We start from the raw sequence: 16,195 nt of genomic DNA, 5'->3' as shown, positions 1-16,195 counted from the left end.
CCCTAAACAGTAAACTTTAAGACAGGGGTAGGGAACTCCGGTCCTCGAGAGCCGAATTCCAGTTGGGTTTTCAGGATTTCCCCAGTGAATATGCATTGAAAGCAGTGCATGCAAATAGATCTCATGCATATTCATTGGGGAAATCCTGAAAATCCGACTGGAATACGGCTCTCGAGGACCGGAGTTCCCTACCCCTGCTTTAAGATGAAATGAGTGATGAGGTTTGCAATAGCAAAATCCTGTTCCAGGTTTTGCTGTTTCATTTGGTTTACTGATAAAAGGTGAAGCAAGACATAAATGACAATTTACTTTTTACTGCAAGCATCAGATGTAACTAGGTAATAGTGGTGAAAATTGGTGAAATTATTACTTCAGTAAAAGTAACAAATGTTATCCTGTACTTCTTTACAAGTAAAAGTAACAAAAATCTTTACTTAACTACAGCAATTAGTTACAATGACTTAGTTACTATACAACACTACCTCCTGAGTTATGTTCTAGAGCATTGTTTCTCAACACACGGGGGCCGCTTGTTGGGGGTATGCGGCCTGGCTGCCAATTCCCGCCCATTTGTATAGGCAGCCGCCGCCGGGGATCCTGCATTCCTGTCCCCCCCCCCCTCCCCAATGCTGAAGCCACTTCTGGCTATCTCTATATATTTAACCAAAACAAATTGCTGAAAAAAGCTTTTGAGGCTCAGATAGTTCTTTAGCCTCAGGCCCTTGAATCACTTTGACCTTAGTGACAATGCCAGTGGCATCAAAGATGTTTGCAATCTGGAATCTATTGCCCGAAAATACATTTGCCTTGTTTAATACAACCACACTTATTTTTGAAGTGCTCAGATGCATGTCACTATGGACCCCTTTTACAAAACCGCACTAGCAATTCTTGGGGCAAATGCACTGAACCTCATAGGAATTGAATAGGCTTCGGTGCATTTGCCGAGGAAGAATTGCTACCATAGCTTTATAAAAGGGGCTATATGTCTCTCCTATGTCCCCTTCTCTCTTTCTCCGCTCTTTGTCATTTACTTCATCTCCTCCAGGTCTTCTCTGTCCTGCTGGTGGTCTGTGAAAACTTCTGATTTGAAAGGGGGAGTAGGATTAAGGGAGATCCTTTGCTTCTCCTAGAAGCCTTGATAGGTATTGTACAGTTAGGTACAGTATGGTTTTTTCCATGCCTGGGATCTCACACTCACGTATTAAAGAAGTTAAGTTGGGATTTGTACCTTGGTATCTTTTGTTAAAGTCCACTGCACTAACCTCTCTGCTCTGCGGGGATATCTGTGTGGCCACTTTGGTACAAATGAAGCCAGACAGCCATTTTTATTCCTGTTTTTTTGGTGTTCACATTTTGGACATTTCAGATTGGAAAATGGCTATTCATTTTGGACCTTTTCAGTGCAAGAACATCATTCTCACATATTTTTGAACAGGAAATCCTGATATTTTTCCTGTTTGAAAATGACTTTGAGACCAATAAAGAAAACCTGTCACTGTATTAAACCTCCCCCCCCCACCTCAAACTGAAATGCAAGACAGTTGCATATTTATCAAAGCTGACATATTATAATTAATAAATTCGCCACTCATCGAGTAAGTCTCTCTTATCTGTAACCTTCTCCTCTACAGCCAACTCCAGACTCCATCCCTTCTAATTTGCTGCACCGTATTCCTGGAACAAACTACCTGATTTGGTACGTCAAGCTCCATCTCTGGCAGTATTCAAATCCAGACTCAAAGCCCACTTCTTTGAAGCTGCTTTCAAGTCCAAACTCCAACCCACCTTCTAAGCACCAATATCTGTATTATCATTTCCTCTGTAATCCCCCCACCTGAGCACTGTGTATAGATGCACCTTCTTGTCCAGACTGTAAGCTCTTTTGAGCAGGGACTGTCTTTCCTATGTTTTGATGTCTAGTAGCACTATAGAAATGATTAGTAGTAGTAATAGTAGTAAATTCAGGAAAAATACTGTTTTTATATCTTTGTTTTCTAATTATTGATTTTGTCCCAGTGTCTCTTCTGCTCTCCTCTGCTTTTCTTAACTCTTTCCAGGATTTCCTATCCTTTTCTTCACTCTCTCTGTCCACTATCCATCTTTCCTCTGTGTACCAATCCTCCTGCCCTCTCTGTCCTTGTCTCTAAGTTTCCTCCACACCCAACATCTCTTCTTTGTCCATGTCCCTCTCCATGTCCAGCTTCTCTCTTGACTTCCTCCTCCACCCTCCACCCCTGACCCCCATCACTTTTCATGATCTGGCATCAGCTCCTGAACCCACCCCCCATTCCTTAGGCCAGCATCACTGTTCCCCCTCCCTCTGTTGGTCCAGTGTCTCTCTCCCTCAGTCCAATCTCTCTTTCTTCCTCTTCCTTCTGCTTCCCCGAGTCCAGCCTCTAAAGCTGTAAAATTTCACACTGAATTTTTCAAGTGGTTGCTGAGCAAACAGCAAAAACTTTAGGGCAGGGGTTTCCAACCTGTGGCCAAAGGGCCGCATGCATCCCCGTGAAGTATTTTGTGCGGCCCCGGTTGAGGGCGATGCAGTGTTTTCCTCTGTTGCCCCTGGGTGTTTACCATCTTGCCGGCTCCCTCCTCTGTCTTGCTGCAGCGTTTGCGCGGCCCCAGAAACATTGTTTTTGGCCAATGTGGCCCAGGGAAGCCAAAAGGTTGGATACCCCTGCTTTAGGGAGTTCTTCTTTTTTTTGCCTCACCCTGATATCTATCTATCTATCTATCTATACTTTAAGGCCTTATTGTATAGTATGCTATTTCTGGCATACACATGAGGCCCTTCATTGTAAAAATATATGGAAAAAAAATCTCATGATGGTTTTAGCACATTAGTCTCCAGGTCTGATCATTTATCATGATCAACTCAACCAAATGTAATTAAACTGTGTCACTGTGCCTAAGGATACAGACACATCTTATAAATATGCATGGTGGATTTTCTGAAAATCAGACCTGTCAGTGAGTATCATGAACTGCATTCAGAGACCCCCCTATTCTAAAATGCCTTAGTATATTCTACTTCATGTCATTCTTACAGATTACCAAATGCAATAGTTAATTGCAGAAAAAAACCCTTCACAAACTCAGTGGTCTAGTAGGTTGCACAATGATAAGCAAGAGGCCTTGAAGAACAGATGTAATTGCTAAGATAGGCTGTGAATGAAGTTTGGTGCTTACCAAAAACTTCCTCTTCTGTTTCCAGTGGCTTCCTTGTGCATTGGTTGCCACATGAGCTTCTGTTACTACCTGTATTAGACTCCACTCCTCCTCAGTTGGCTCAGGCTTGTGCACAAGAGTCTTTTGTAGTTCATCTCTCCGCTTTTTTTCTCTGTTTTCTTCTATAAGCTTTCTTTTTGCCAACCGCTTGCTGTCATCCAGCACCACTAGTAAACCACAACAACAGCTGTTATTTTGACAGTCTGAACTCTACCTTTACAAAACATTTTGAGGTACATAATCGAAGCGAAAATATATCTAAAAACCCGGGCACTTAGAGGATCAAAAAGACAGGTTGGCCAAGTACCGACAATCAGCTTAGGCCTTTTGACTGCCTGTGTGCGCCCAGAGCGAATAGGGCCATTTTTGGAGGAGTGGGTAGGGCGGGAGGTGGCTGGGATGTGGGCTGACCTAGGCTTAGCCGTCCGGCAGCTATAATTGAAAAGTTTAAAAGGCGCCTAAGGTCCTTCTCATAGGAGGGGCCTTAGGTGCCTATTCCAACCGGAATCATAGGCCTATCTCCCAGTGCATTTTGGGATGTGCTGGGAGTGGCCTAAGATTCCAATTGGCCAGATACCTTAAGCCCTCCCAGGATTTCCTGGACATTAACCAGAATGAGAATGTGAGAGAGCTGAGTATGAGTCAGAGCCAGAATGAGAGAACGAGAGCATGACAGAACGTGAGACAAAATTGTTGACTTCCAGCCCTGCAGAGGGATTGAAAAGATATGCCATGGAGAAGGATGCCTCGCCAGGAAGCGGGGGAGAGGGGGGGAGGGAGACAACAATCTCCTGGGCAGAGGTGAGAAATTTCTATTTAAACTGAGCTAACATCACAAATGCTGCTTCAGCAAAATTCTGTTTTAAATCAGACTCTTTTTGGAGCAGTACTTAGCAAAGTTCAAGTCCATTCACTAAACAAGGGGTAGGGCTAGAGTAAATGTGTAGTACTGACTGTGTGGAAACATTAAACAAAATATCTTACTGAGACACAGAGATTGTAAATTTCTACATATTTCTTTAATCTGATTGTTAGTTGATCTGAGTTACTATTAATTTGAACCATATTTTAAATCCCAAGCACCTCTCATATATACATAGAGGACCAGATTCTCTATAGGACGCTGATACGGCAGCCGCCTAAAAAAACAGCTGCCAATGGCACCTTATAGAGAATTGTGCCTCCGTGAAATATAGGCGCTGAAAATGTAGGCCATGGTTTTCTGGGCCTATATTTCTAGCGCCTATCTTTGTCGTGAATTGTGCCTACATAGGTGCTTTAGACCGCCTAATGCCACTTCCGGCGTTAGCCATGCTCATAGCGGTGTTCAGTGGCCTAAGTTGTGATTCTGGCACGTATTATTTAGGTGCTGGTAGGTGCTTTAACGGTGCCATTTTTTTGCCATTTTAAACGGCATTTGTTACTTAAGCACTGGTAGGGTGCCATTTCTAGAATTTCCACCATAAAGCATAGCACTGAGAAGGTATAAACAGATCCCATTATACCGTATTTTCACGTAGATAACGCGCACCCGTGTAAAATGCGCACACGGGTATAGCGCGCGGAAAACACAAATTTATGTACAGAAATTTTTATATACCGCGCACACCCGTATACCGCGCATGCTGCCCGATTCTCCCGTCGCTGCCCGACTCTCCTTTCGCCCGCCCCGACTCTCCTCTGGCCACCCCGACTCTCCTTTCGCCCGCCCCGACTCTCCTCTCCCCCTTGAAGTCCTGTCCCCACCCTGAAAGCCTGATGCCCTCCCCGACGTCCGATTCACCCCCCCGAAGGACTGCTCGCACGCACTCCCACCCGCACCCGCACCCCCACCCTGAAGGACCGCTCGCACCCCCACAGCCTCACGACCCCCCCCCCCCCATCATGTAGAAGCTCCTACCGGTGTCCTGCTGCTTTCTCTTGGCGGTCCCGGCCCTTCCATGAGCCCTGCGCCTGCGCTGCTTCCTCTTCCAGCGGTTCGCCCTTTCTCTAACGTCAAGCCCTCTTGCCCCGCCGACTCCCCGACACGATCGGGGCAAGAGGGAGCTCAAGCCCTCTTGCCCCAGCCAACCGCGGCACCCCCGACATGATCGGGGCAAAAGGGAGCCCAAGCCCTTTTGCCCCGCCGACTCCCCAACTACCCGACAATATCGGGCCAGGAGGGAGCCCAAACCCTCCTGGCCATGGCGACCCCCTACCCCCACCCCGCACTACATTACGGGCAGGAGGGATCCCAGGCCCTCCTGCCCTCGACAGACGGCAAAACCCGCCTGTTCGGCAGGCAGTCAACGACAGAATGAGGCCGGATTGGCCCATCCGTCCCAAAGCTCCGCCTACTGATGGGGCCAAAGGCGCCTGGGCCAATCAGAATAGGCCCGGGAGCCTTAGGTCCCTCCTGGGGGCAGGGCCTGAGGCACATGGGCCCAACCCGACCATGTGCCCAAGGACCCGCCCCCAGGAGGGACCTAAGGCTCCCGGGCCTATTCTGATTGGCCCAGGTGCCTTAGGCCCCACCAGTAGGCAGAGCTTTGGGACGGATGGGCCAATCCGGCCTCATTCCATCGTTGGCTGCCTGCCGGACAGGCGGGTTTGGCTCCCGTCTGTCCGGCCAACTACACAAAGGTACGGGGAAGGGGGATGGGGGTGTCATGGGGGTCGGCCAGGGGGGTTGCGGGTCGGCTGGGGGGGGCGGTCGGAGGTTCTTGGGGGGGCGGTCGTTGGGGGGAGGGGGGTTTGCGTCGAGGGCAGGAGGGCCTGGGATCCCTCCTGCCCATAATGTAGTGCAGGGTGGGGGTAGGGGGTCGCCGTGGCCAAGAGGGTTTGGGCTCCCTCCTGGCCCGATATTGTCGGGGACTTGGGGAGTCGGCGGGGCAAGAGGGCTTGGGCTCCCTTTTGCCCCGATCGTGTCGGGAGGGCAAGAGGGCTTGAGCTCCCTCTTGCCCCGATCGTGTCGGGGGTGCCGCGGTTGGCTGGGGCAAGAGGGCTTGAGCTCCCTCTTTCCCCGATCGTGTCGGGGGTGCTGCGGTTGGCTGGGGCAAGAGGGCTTGAGCTCCCTCTTGACCCGATCATGTCGGGGAGTCGGCGGGGCAAGAGGGCTTGACGTTAGAGAAAGGGCGAACAGCCGGAAGAGGAAGCAGCGCAGGCGCAGGGCTCACAGGAGGGCCGGTACCGCCAAGAGGAAGCAGCAGGACACCGGTAGGAGCTTCTACATGATGGGGGGGGGGGTCGGGAGGCTGTGGGGGTGCGAGCGGTCCTTCAGGGTGGGGGTGCGGGTGGGAGTGCGTGCGAGCGGTCCTTTGGGGTGGGGGTGCAGGTGCGGGTGCGTGAGAGCATTCCTTCGGGGGTGGGGGTGCGAGCGGTCCTGCGGGGGGGGGGGTGAACCGGATGTCGGGGGGGGGGGAACTATGTAAAAAAAATTTTGTACAACGCGCTCACGCGTATAACGCGCAAGGTTATGCGCGGTTTGTAAAAACACGTATAACGCGCGCGTTATATGTGAGAAAATACGGTAATTGGTAATATTGTAGATTTATGCAGGCATCGCGGGAGGGTGCCAGCATTGTGATGAACTGGTCACACAGACATGCCAACAGAGCAGGGGGACTCCTTAGAGGGCACTGCTGTGAACGTCACATAAAGAGTGCCAGAAGTACATCTCACTATATGCCCCTTATAATGTATGATAAGCCCTCCAAATCTCCTCCAAAACCTACTAAATACACCTGTATACCACCCCTATAGCCCTCATGGCTACAGGTGGCACCTATATAGCAGCAGAGTAGGGCTTTACTGGGTTTTAATGGGCTCACACTTTCCACCATAAATGTAGTGTTTAGAGTGGCTTATGGGCCTGAGTCCTCCTCTCTATGGTTTTTTTTTTTTTGTAATAATTTATATTCCCCATATCCTACAATTCTATGTGGATTACAATTTATTTAGGTACTCAAGCATTATTCCCTAACTGTTCTGGCGGGCTCCCACTCTATCTAATGTACCTAGCCCATTCATCAGGTTACTTAAGACAGTGTTTTTCAACCTTTTTTGGGCAAAGGCACACTTGTTTCATGAAAAAAATCACGAGGCACACCACCATTAGAAAATGTTAAAAAATATAACTCTGTGCTTATATTGACTATATATAAAGTAATTCTTTTGAATAGGAATCAAATAAACACAAAGAAAGTATTTTATAATTACTTTATTATGAAATATTAAGTAAACAGAATAGTGAAAAATTATAAAATACTTTATTCAGTGCGAAACCTGGGCCTGTTTGGCTGAACACAAAGCTGATATTCTGGCTGGAATCGAAGAAAGACACACACGTAGCTCTTCGTCAACAGCCGTTCCCTTCACCGCCTCGTCACCGTCACCGCCATCCCTTTCACCGCCCCGTCACCGCCACTGCCATCCCATTCACCGCCCCGTCACCGTCCCCGCTGCATCCATATAAGCCTTAGTACTGTAATATTTAGCTTATTCCTTTCTTATAAATCAAAGTTCCTGCTGCTGAACTAGAGAAAGAGATGTTCAGCTGGCAGGGCTTTGTTTATAAATTTTTATCAACACAACTAATATACTATTTTATCCTAAAGCAAAAAATAAATAAATAAATATAATTTTTTTTTTCTACCTTTGTTGTCTGGTTTCTGCTTTCCACATCTTCTCATTCAATTCCTTCCATCCACTGTGTGTCTTCTCTCTACGTCTTCCATTTGCTGTTACTGTGCCTCTCCCTTCACCCCCCCCCCCCCAATTGGTCTAGCACCCATCTTCTTCCCTCCGCTCCCCCATAGTCTGGCATCTGTCTTCTTCCCACTCTGTCTTCCACATTTCCCTTCGGGGTCTGTTCCTCTCCACCCTCCTTCAATGTCTGTCCTATTCCTTTCCACCACCACCCTTCCCTCCCTCCTTTACCATCTGTTCCTTTCTACTACCCTTCAGCTCCTCTCACGTGGCTTATCTATCTACCTTCCTCCCTCTTATTTTCATGGCACGTTACAATGTAATTTGTGCAAGCCACTGGAGCCTGCGAGCTCGGTCCCTGTCCCATCCCCACAAACCATCTCGCTTCTGTGCTCCTATTTTCTCCATTTCTAATATCTCCCCTATGTATCTGTCATTGCCCCCTCCCCCCCCGTGTCCATATACCATCCCCATGGCATGTCCCCTTTATGTCTCTGTCCTTATGCCCCATGCACATAATTTCCCCTCTTTCTGTTACCTTCCTGTGTCCAGATTTCCCCTATCTTCCTCTTCCATACCAGTGTGTCTCTTCTTTTCAACCCCATCTAGCTTTTTTCCCTCTTTCTTCCCCCCCCCTGCTTCTAGCATCTGGCTCACCTGCCTGTCCTTCCCTTTCTTTCCTGCTGTGGGTTTTTCTTTCCGTCTTCATCCCCTTGGCCCAGAATCCTTTTCCCTTTCACTCCCTCCTTCCAATTTGAGCCAGGAACACGAGCGATCGCACGGTCCCCGCAGCCACCACTCGCCTGCCCAATCGATCCTACTGTTTAGCCAGCTCTCTCCCTTCGCCTCACCTTAGTTTGTAGGTTTTGTTTTTCAGCGACATGCACGCTTTCCCAAAGAGCTGCGCACGCGCGGCTGCTCAGTGTTCAATCTTCTGCTCTGCTGCAACTTCCTGTTTCCGGTTGCGTCAGAGCAGAAGATCGAAACTGAACAGCAGCGGGGACCGGGGAAGTCTCATGGGAGCGCGTGCGGGACCCGGCCTGAGGCCTAATCAGTGTCTGCACCGTACGGCACACCAGGCAACATCTCGCGGCACACTAGTGTGCCGCGGAACAGCGTTTGAAAAACACTGACTTAAGACACCTGTATGATGCTCTACTAGGTTTTCCCATACCAAGTGTTACTGTTCTAGAGACAGAGTTTTGTGGGGTGGGAGGGTTTGTGAGCAGTGGGGGAATATGTATGTGTGTGGGAGGGGTTGGTCATACGTTCATGTATACAGTAGTCATCTGGTCAGTTTGGTTACCTTTGAGGAACTTAGATGCTTCTAAAACAGGTCTAGCTGCAAAACATCTAAGTTCCAATTGCTGGCTGGCTGGTCCAGAACATCCTCTCCAATGTCAGAATTGATGTCGGAAAGAAGACTTTATGTCGGCTTTAGCAGTAGCAGCAGCAGGGCGGTAAGATAGCAGCAGACCGGGGAAAGGAAGGAGGGAGCTTTTTTTTTTTTTTTTTGCACGGCAGGGAGGGAAGGAGGTAGGCAGGTAAGCAGGCTGGCTTTGGCCAGGGAGGTAGACAGGCAGGCAGGCTGGCTTCGGGGGTGGGGGTGGGACAAAGTCTGGAAGGCAGTGAGAGGGACATAGGAAGGAGGCACTGGGGGCACTAAAGACATGGGAAGGATGCACTGGGGGCACTAAAGACAGGAAGGGGCACTAAAGACATGGGAAGGAGGCACTGGGAGCACTAAATACAGGAAGGGGAACTAAGGACATGGAAAGGAGGCACTGGAGGCACTAAAGACATGGGAAGGAGGCACTGGGGGCACTAAAGACAGGAAGGGGCACTAAGGACATGGGAAGGAAACACTGGGGGCACTAAAGACAGGAAGGGGAACTAAAGACATGGGAAGGAGGCACTGGGAGCACTAAATACAGGAAGGGGCACTAAGGACATGGAAAGGAGGCACTGGGGGCACTAAAGACAGGAAGGGGCACTAAAGACATGGGAAGGAAGCACTGGGGGCACTAAAGACAGGAAGGGGCACTAAGGACATGGAAAGGAGGCACTGGGGGCACTAAAGACATGGGAAAGAGGCACCGGGGGCACTAAGGACATAGGAAGGAAAGAGGGAGGGAATAGAAAGGGACAACTCTTGGGCCTGAGTGCAGAAAGAAAGAAAGGATACACAGACAGAAGGAAACGCAACCAGAGACTCATGAAATCACCAGACAGCAAAGGTAGGAAAAATGATTTTATTTTCAATTTAGTGATCGAAACGTATCAGTTTTGAGAATTTATATCTGCTGTCTATATTTTGCACTATATTTGTCTATTTTTCTATAGTTACTGAGGTGACCGAGCTCGCGGAGATGGGGCGGAAACGGGGTTTTTAAATTTTAGTCCTAGTAGTTTGCCGGTCCACAAAATAATTCTTTTATTTCTGCCAGTCCACGGGTGTAAAAAGGTTGAAAAACACTGACTTAAGACCATGTTTTAAATGGTCTAAGTCACAACGTCCATGTTCCGTCGATCCTGGGTTGTTTAACTTTCAGTTATACATGCTGTACGACTAAGTCTAAGCCGGCCCACGTTCCGCCCAACTCTCGTCCTCGAAACTCCTCCTGAAACGCCCCATTTAGCTTTGGTCGTTCAGTGGCACTATGAAGGCTTAGGTCAGGGGTAGGCAATTCCGGTCCTCGATAGCCGGAACCAGGTCAGGTTTTCAGGATATGCACAATAAATATGCATGAGATAGATTTGCATCTCAAGGAGGCGGTGCATGCAAATCCATCTCGTACATATTCATTGTGGAGATCCTGAAAATCTGACCTGGCTCCGGCTCTCGAGGACCGGAATTGCCTTCCCCAGGCCTAGGTCATTTAGAAATACGTCCAAAACCTGTTTTTATTATCGGCACTTGGACGTATTTGGACAATGATCGTCCAAGTGCCGACTTAGGCCGGTTTTTGAACGTTTTTCTCTTTTGATTATGAGCCCCATAATTTATAAGCTTTTTTTTGTTTCACTGAGCTGTTAGGATTTTGTCTGATCTTTCTGTTTAGAAATCAAATACCGGTACATGCTTCCTCCCCTACTGATTACAGTACAGAACTTATTTTTGGCTAAAAATAAAATAGATTGCTGCAGGGTGACTCATAGCCACCATCACACTCTTCAGACATTTTCCTCTGCTACTGTATTATGACATTAGCTCAAACAGAATACTGGCGGGACTAATAGTCTACATCTGATTGCATATAAACCATGGTCAAATGAGGTCAAAAACCTATCACTTAAGCCTAAAACTAATTAGGAATATTTCTTACTGCCAGATATACAGAGAAAAAATAGCTGTAATTGTGCTTCCTGTATGAGTATATAACCCAACTTCATCTATCAACAAGCAGTAACCATAAGGTAAAATAAAGCTGTATTAAAGCTGCTTACAATCGGTTGCCATGCCAACAGCAATGCACTTTTTGAAGCGACATTCCTGGCATTGGTTTCTTGTTACTTTATCTATTACACATCTCCCTTCATATTTACAGGCATAGCTTGGATGGAGGTTTTTCTGAATAGTCCTTCTGAAAAAGCCCTGTAAGGAAAAAAAAAAAAAGGGGCAAACTAAAAAATAAAATTCAGTGTTTAGAAACATGCCTGCTTATGGATTGTTTTATAAAATGGTATTTGAAAGGATACAGGAGAGTAAGGGCTCCTTTTACAAAGCTGCATTAGGGCTTTAATGCGTGGAATAGCGCGCGCTAGACTTTAACGCCAGCATTGAGCTGGCGTTAGTTCTAGCCGCGTAGCGTGTGGTGTAGTGTGCGGTAATATCCTGCGTGCACTAAAAACCCTAGCGCACCTTAGTAAAAAGGAGCCCTAAGTATATTTTTCTTATTCTCAAAGCTCAGAAGTGATCGTTGAAAGTGTGCCAAATTATTTAGAAAATTAAAAAAAACAAAAAACCAATGTCAAGGTGTCCAGCATGCCAAAATTTTGTCATGTGAAAATTCTAGCCCAAGAGAGCCCAAGGGACTGAAACCCCAAGGCCATCCCCTTGGAATGGTGTCTAACAATGTCTGAGATGCACCATTTGGGTTAACCTTACTACTTTTGAACACTGGCATTCATAGGAAACATCTTTAAAGAATTATGTAAGTTGATGCATACACCTATTTGGAGATCATGTTGCCATATAATACATGATATAAACAATGTGCAATATTCTAAGGGCCCCTTTTACAAAGCTGCAGAAGTGAGTCCCCCGTGGCAAATGCACTGGAGGCTGTTCATTTCCTAAGGGCTTCGGTGCATTTGCCGCAGAAGCAGCACTTCTATGGCTTTGTAAAAGTATGTTTTTACTTTCTCTTTGAGTTTGTGGTATATATGTATGTCATAGGGGATAAACTATAGCTGTTTTGTAGAAAAGCTATCTATGTTATTTGAATGTTTTGATGTTTGCTTATTAGGTGTTTCATACGTATTATGTTAACATGGTATTATATCTCTGCTATTTGAATTTCAGTGCTGTTAATAAGTATATTTAGTATGGGGCTCATAATAATAATAATAATAAAAGTCTAAAAAACGGCCTAAATGGGTACTTGGACGATCAAAAAGCCTGATCGTCCAAGTATCCATAACCAAAGCTGGCGGTAGTTTTTCGGCTAGCATGGAGGTTAGCGAGTGATTAAAAAGTCACGTGCAATAAAGCTGCTACCGCGGCTTCGTAAAAGGAGCCCTTAGTCAATGGTTCCCAAACATCTATAAATTTCTTATACCGTCCCTTTTATACAGCCATCGAACGTTCCATTTTAAAAGTATAACAGAGAGATTCCCACCAGAAAGTGTAATTTAACCTATCCCAGTTCTTCAAAATGAGTTGAATGGCAACCCCCCTGTCATTATAAAGAGAAGTTTATTATTTCGAGCTGATATGTGACTTTTAGCTCTCATTAACGTACCAAACAAGATGGTATCGTACGTCAATGCCACTGGATTTTCTAATATTTTGTTCACTTGATCCCAAATGGATCTCCAAAATGTAAGTATCAAGGGACAATAATATAGTAAATAATCCAAAGTCCCAGCTTCAAGATGGTAGGCTTGCTTTCAAGAAAACAAAGTAGTCTTATAAAATCAGGGTTAATTACCAGGCAAACTATAACAGATCTCCGACCTAGACCAATTTCTCTGGGTTTAAATCCACTTATAATAATAGTAATAATAATAACAAAACATTCTGGATCTGTCAAAGCACTGCCTAAACTATCTCAGATCTCAACTAATATCCAGTTAAATGTTACAGAGTTACCAAATTACCCATTCTAGGAGGGGCTTTTTTTGGCTGATTTAGGATGTAAGTTTACAACCATGACCGGCCAAAAAGTCTTCCTCCTGGAATGGATAACTTAGCAACTCTGGATGTTATCTCTAGGTCTGGTGTTTAACTGTGCTGGCCTTCCCACAGAACTGCCATGTTACCCGATTCCAAGAGACAGATTTTAGACCAGTCCTGGATTCCAGTCAACCCTATTCTGATGGATTAAAGGCAGGGCTACCATATGGCTCCTCCCAGATGTCTCAATCCGTCCTCCTTTTTCTGGAACCATATGGTAACCCTACTTATAGGACCTGAAACAGTGATTGCAATAGATAGAATCAAAGATAACACATAGTACACTGCTTTGGCCATAGATAGATATAATGGGCCTAATATTCAGGGCTATTTAGCCATCTGAGGAATGGTTCCTGGCTGGCTCCATAGCACTTAGTTGGCTATTTGCTGATATTTGCAGGAAATCACCAGCTATCTCCCATTGAATATCCCGTTTGGTAGATAGTCCGATGATCGACTACATCACTCAACATTGCCGGTCACTGCCAATATTCAGTGGCTGGCTAGCTAAATTCAATGGCCAGATAGACCCATGTAAAAAATGACTTAGCTGGCCAGCTAGTGAATATTGGCTTACCCAACAATGTCTCAGTTGCCCCTCCACCCCCCACAAAAAACACAACTCGGGAAATTCAATGTCGGTTGCTGGATATGGCACCGGCACTGAATTTCTGGGTTTGTCATGGACTGTAGGTGACAGCCAACTATCTCCTACAATATATCATGTGGTTGTTTTTTTTTTTTTAAAGCTTTTGTAACTTGTTGGATGATACCATTTAGGGCTCCTTTTTACAAAGGCGCACTAGGGCCTTAACACGCGGAATAGTGCGTGCTAAAATGCTGTGTGCGCTAGCCGCTACTGCCTCCTTTTGAGCAGGTGGTAGATTTTTGGCTAGCTAGCGCTAATCAGGTGCGTGCGGTAAGACCCATAGCGCATCTTCGTTAAAGGAGTCCATAGAATATTTGGTTCAAAATGTGTCATAATCCAAGAAAAGGGACCAAGTCTTAGAAATTGAGTTATTCAGCTGTCTAAGTAATCAAGAAGATGCTAATTCAATGCAACAAACCACATCTATCATTTAATTTGCCAGAGATATACTGTTTCAATTAACAAAATATTTTAGTTATGAATAGAACCCAACTGACATTGTTGCCTCGTTTCTCAAGTAAGCGTGTACTGAGACTTGGTACCTTTTCTTAGATTGTGACACAAATGTGTCATGTATTTAACAGACTACTTTGGGGAATGCATCATGAAATATGTAGTTTATAACTCATGAAATATGTAGTTTATACATGTTGCTGTGATACAGAACTTCACTCATGTTTCTTTTCCCATTTACCTTGCAACCTTCACAAGTGATGCAACGATAGTGATAGCCAGTAGCTTTGTCACCACATACCACACACAGCTCATCTTTATCTAAGTAACTAGGTATGTACCCTAGAAAAAATAAAGAAAAGAAAAATAAGTAATGCTTCTTAATGGCCTATAAAAAAAACACAACAACCCCAGACATCTTCTTCCAAATAGGTGTTATCCTTTTTATAGATGCCAATACAACTTGACTTTAATATAAAACTTGACCAAAAATATTACATTTCAGAACATACAACAGGTTCTCTTTTGTATTAAAATATGTCATTTATTTTTTTCAGAAACCACTGAAAAACATTTTAAACTCTGTGTTTCTTTAGATAAAGCCTAGTTAAAAGGTTAGAGAGATCCGTTCTTTGTAATTAGAAATAAAAAGTTCAAATGTAAAAAACAGAAATATATTTTGGTTTGTGTTAAACATTAAATATAGTCTGAATTTAGAATGTTGCACAGTTGATACCCTTCTGGGTTCTCTTAGTGGCAGCATGCCAAGGGGCTGGTGTCCCCAGGCAGCTGTGTTAGCTGAGATCCTGCCCTTCACATTTAATAATTTAATTGCATTATTATTCTGCATTATTTGCATGTTTTTTCAGTCTGCTGCCCCTTCTCTTCCTCTTCAGCACTAAGGCTGGGAAGATTTTTTGATTAATATCACAAAGTCTTCAGCACACCTGTTTTGGATTTTCATTTTGCCTTAATGAGATACTATCAAAGCCTCACTAAGCTAAAATCAATACTGGATCAATAAGAATAGACATAATTTCTGCAGAGCCTTCTGTCCTTTGGCCAGGATTAAGAGATGCAGGAGACTTAGAGCAGTTTTTCATTAAAAAGTTACCACACAAAATAAAACAACAGAATGAAACCGATGCCTGAAGAAGGCAATTATATCATGTGTACATTTTTCTGCAAAAATGAGAATGTTATCATAATCAAGGTAAGGCTATCACATAAAATGTCTGGATTAGAAGTAAATAAAAATCCCCATGCATGAGTGTGTAAAAAGGCAGTTGGAGGGGGGCAGTTAGATTAAATTAACCCAAATAATGGACTCTGCTATAATGAAACACTATATCAAACAATGAGATCAAACATAAGTTATTTGCACCCACAGTGGACATACAGTGGTACCTTGGATTACGAGCATAATCCGTTCCAGGAGCATGCTCGTAATCCAAAATGCTCGTTTATCAAAGCGAGTTTCCCCATAGGAAATAATGGAAACTCTCTTTGATATGTTCCCACCCCCCCACTCCCCCGAGGCCAGGGCGCTGCTCCCCCCCGCTCGCAAAGTCCCCCCCCACGTGATCCGGCACCCCCCGTGAGAACAGGCACCCCCCGCCCGACCAACTTTAACTCACCCCCCCGTCTGGCACCAGCACGAGAACCGCCCCACTCGCAAAGGGTCATAAAGAATAGATATTTGTTTCCTGGAGAGAAAAGTTTTGTTTCAGCTGTATTTGGCAGATCATTGTTAAAAATTCATAACTTACGTTATCATC

General features: G+C 45.4%; 1 protein-coding gene across 2 annotated transcripts in view; it reads right to left on the bottom strand.

The window, feature by feature from the left end:
* Positions 1 to 16,195, bottom strand: part of THRB (thyroid hormone receptor beta) — a 236,230-nt gene that overhangs the window by 12,108 nt on the left and 207,927 nt on the right. For both annotated transcript variants that reach the window (XM_033930174.1, XM_033930175.1), the window contains 3 exons: positions 14,659 to 14,759; positions 11,365 to 11,512; positions 3,193 to 3,398 (listed from right to left, as the gene is read on the bottom strand). In XM_033930174.1, the coding sequence (XP_033786065.1) occupies positions 3,193 to 3,398; positions 11,365 to 11,512; positions 14,659 to 14,759 (455 nt within the window). The remainder of the gene's footprint in view (positions 1 to 3,192; positions 3,399 to 11,364; positions 11,513 to 14,658; positions 14,760 to 16,195) is intronic.

The sequence above is a fragment of the Geotrypetes seraphini genome, chromosome 2, assembly GCF_902459505.1.
Source record: "Geotrypetes seraphini chromosome 2, aGeoSer1.1, whole genome shotgun sequence".
In the NCBI taxonomy this organism is placed as follows: Eukaryota; Metazoa; Chordata; class Amphibia; order Gymnophiona; family Dermophiidae; genus Geotrypetes; species Geotrypetes seraphini.
Note: the sequence above shows the minus strand (reverse complement) of the source record. Positions and strands in the feature narration are given on the sequence as shown.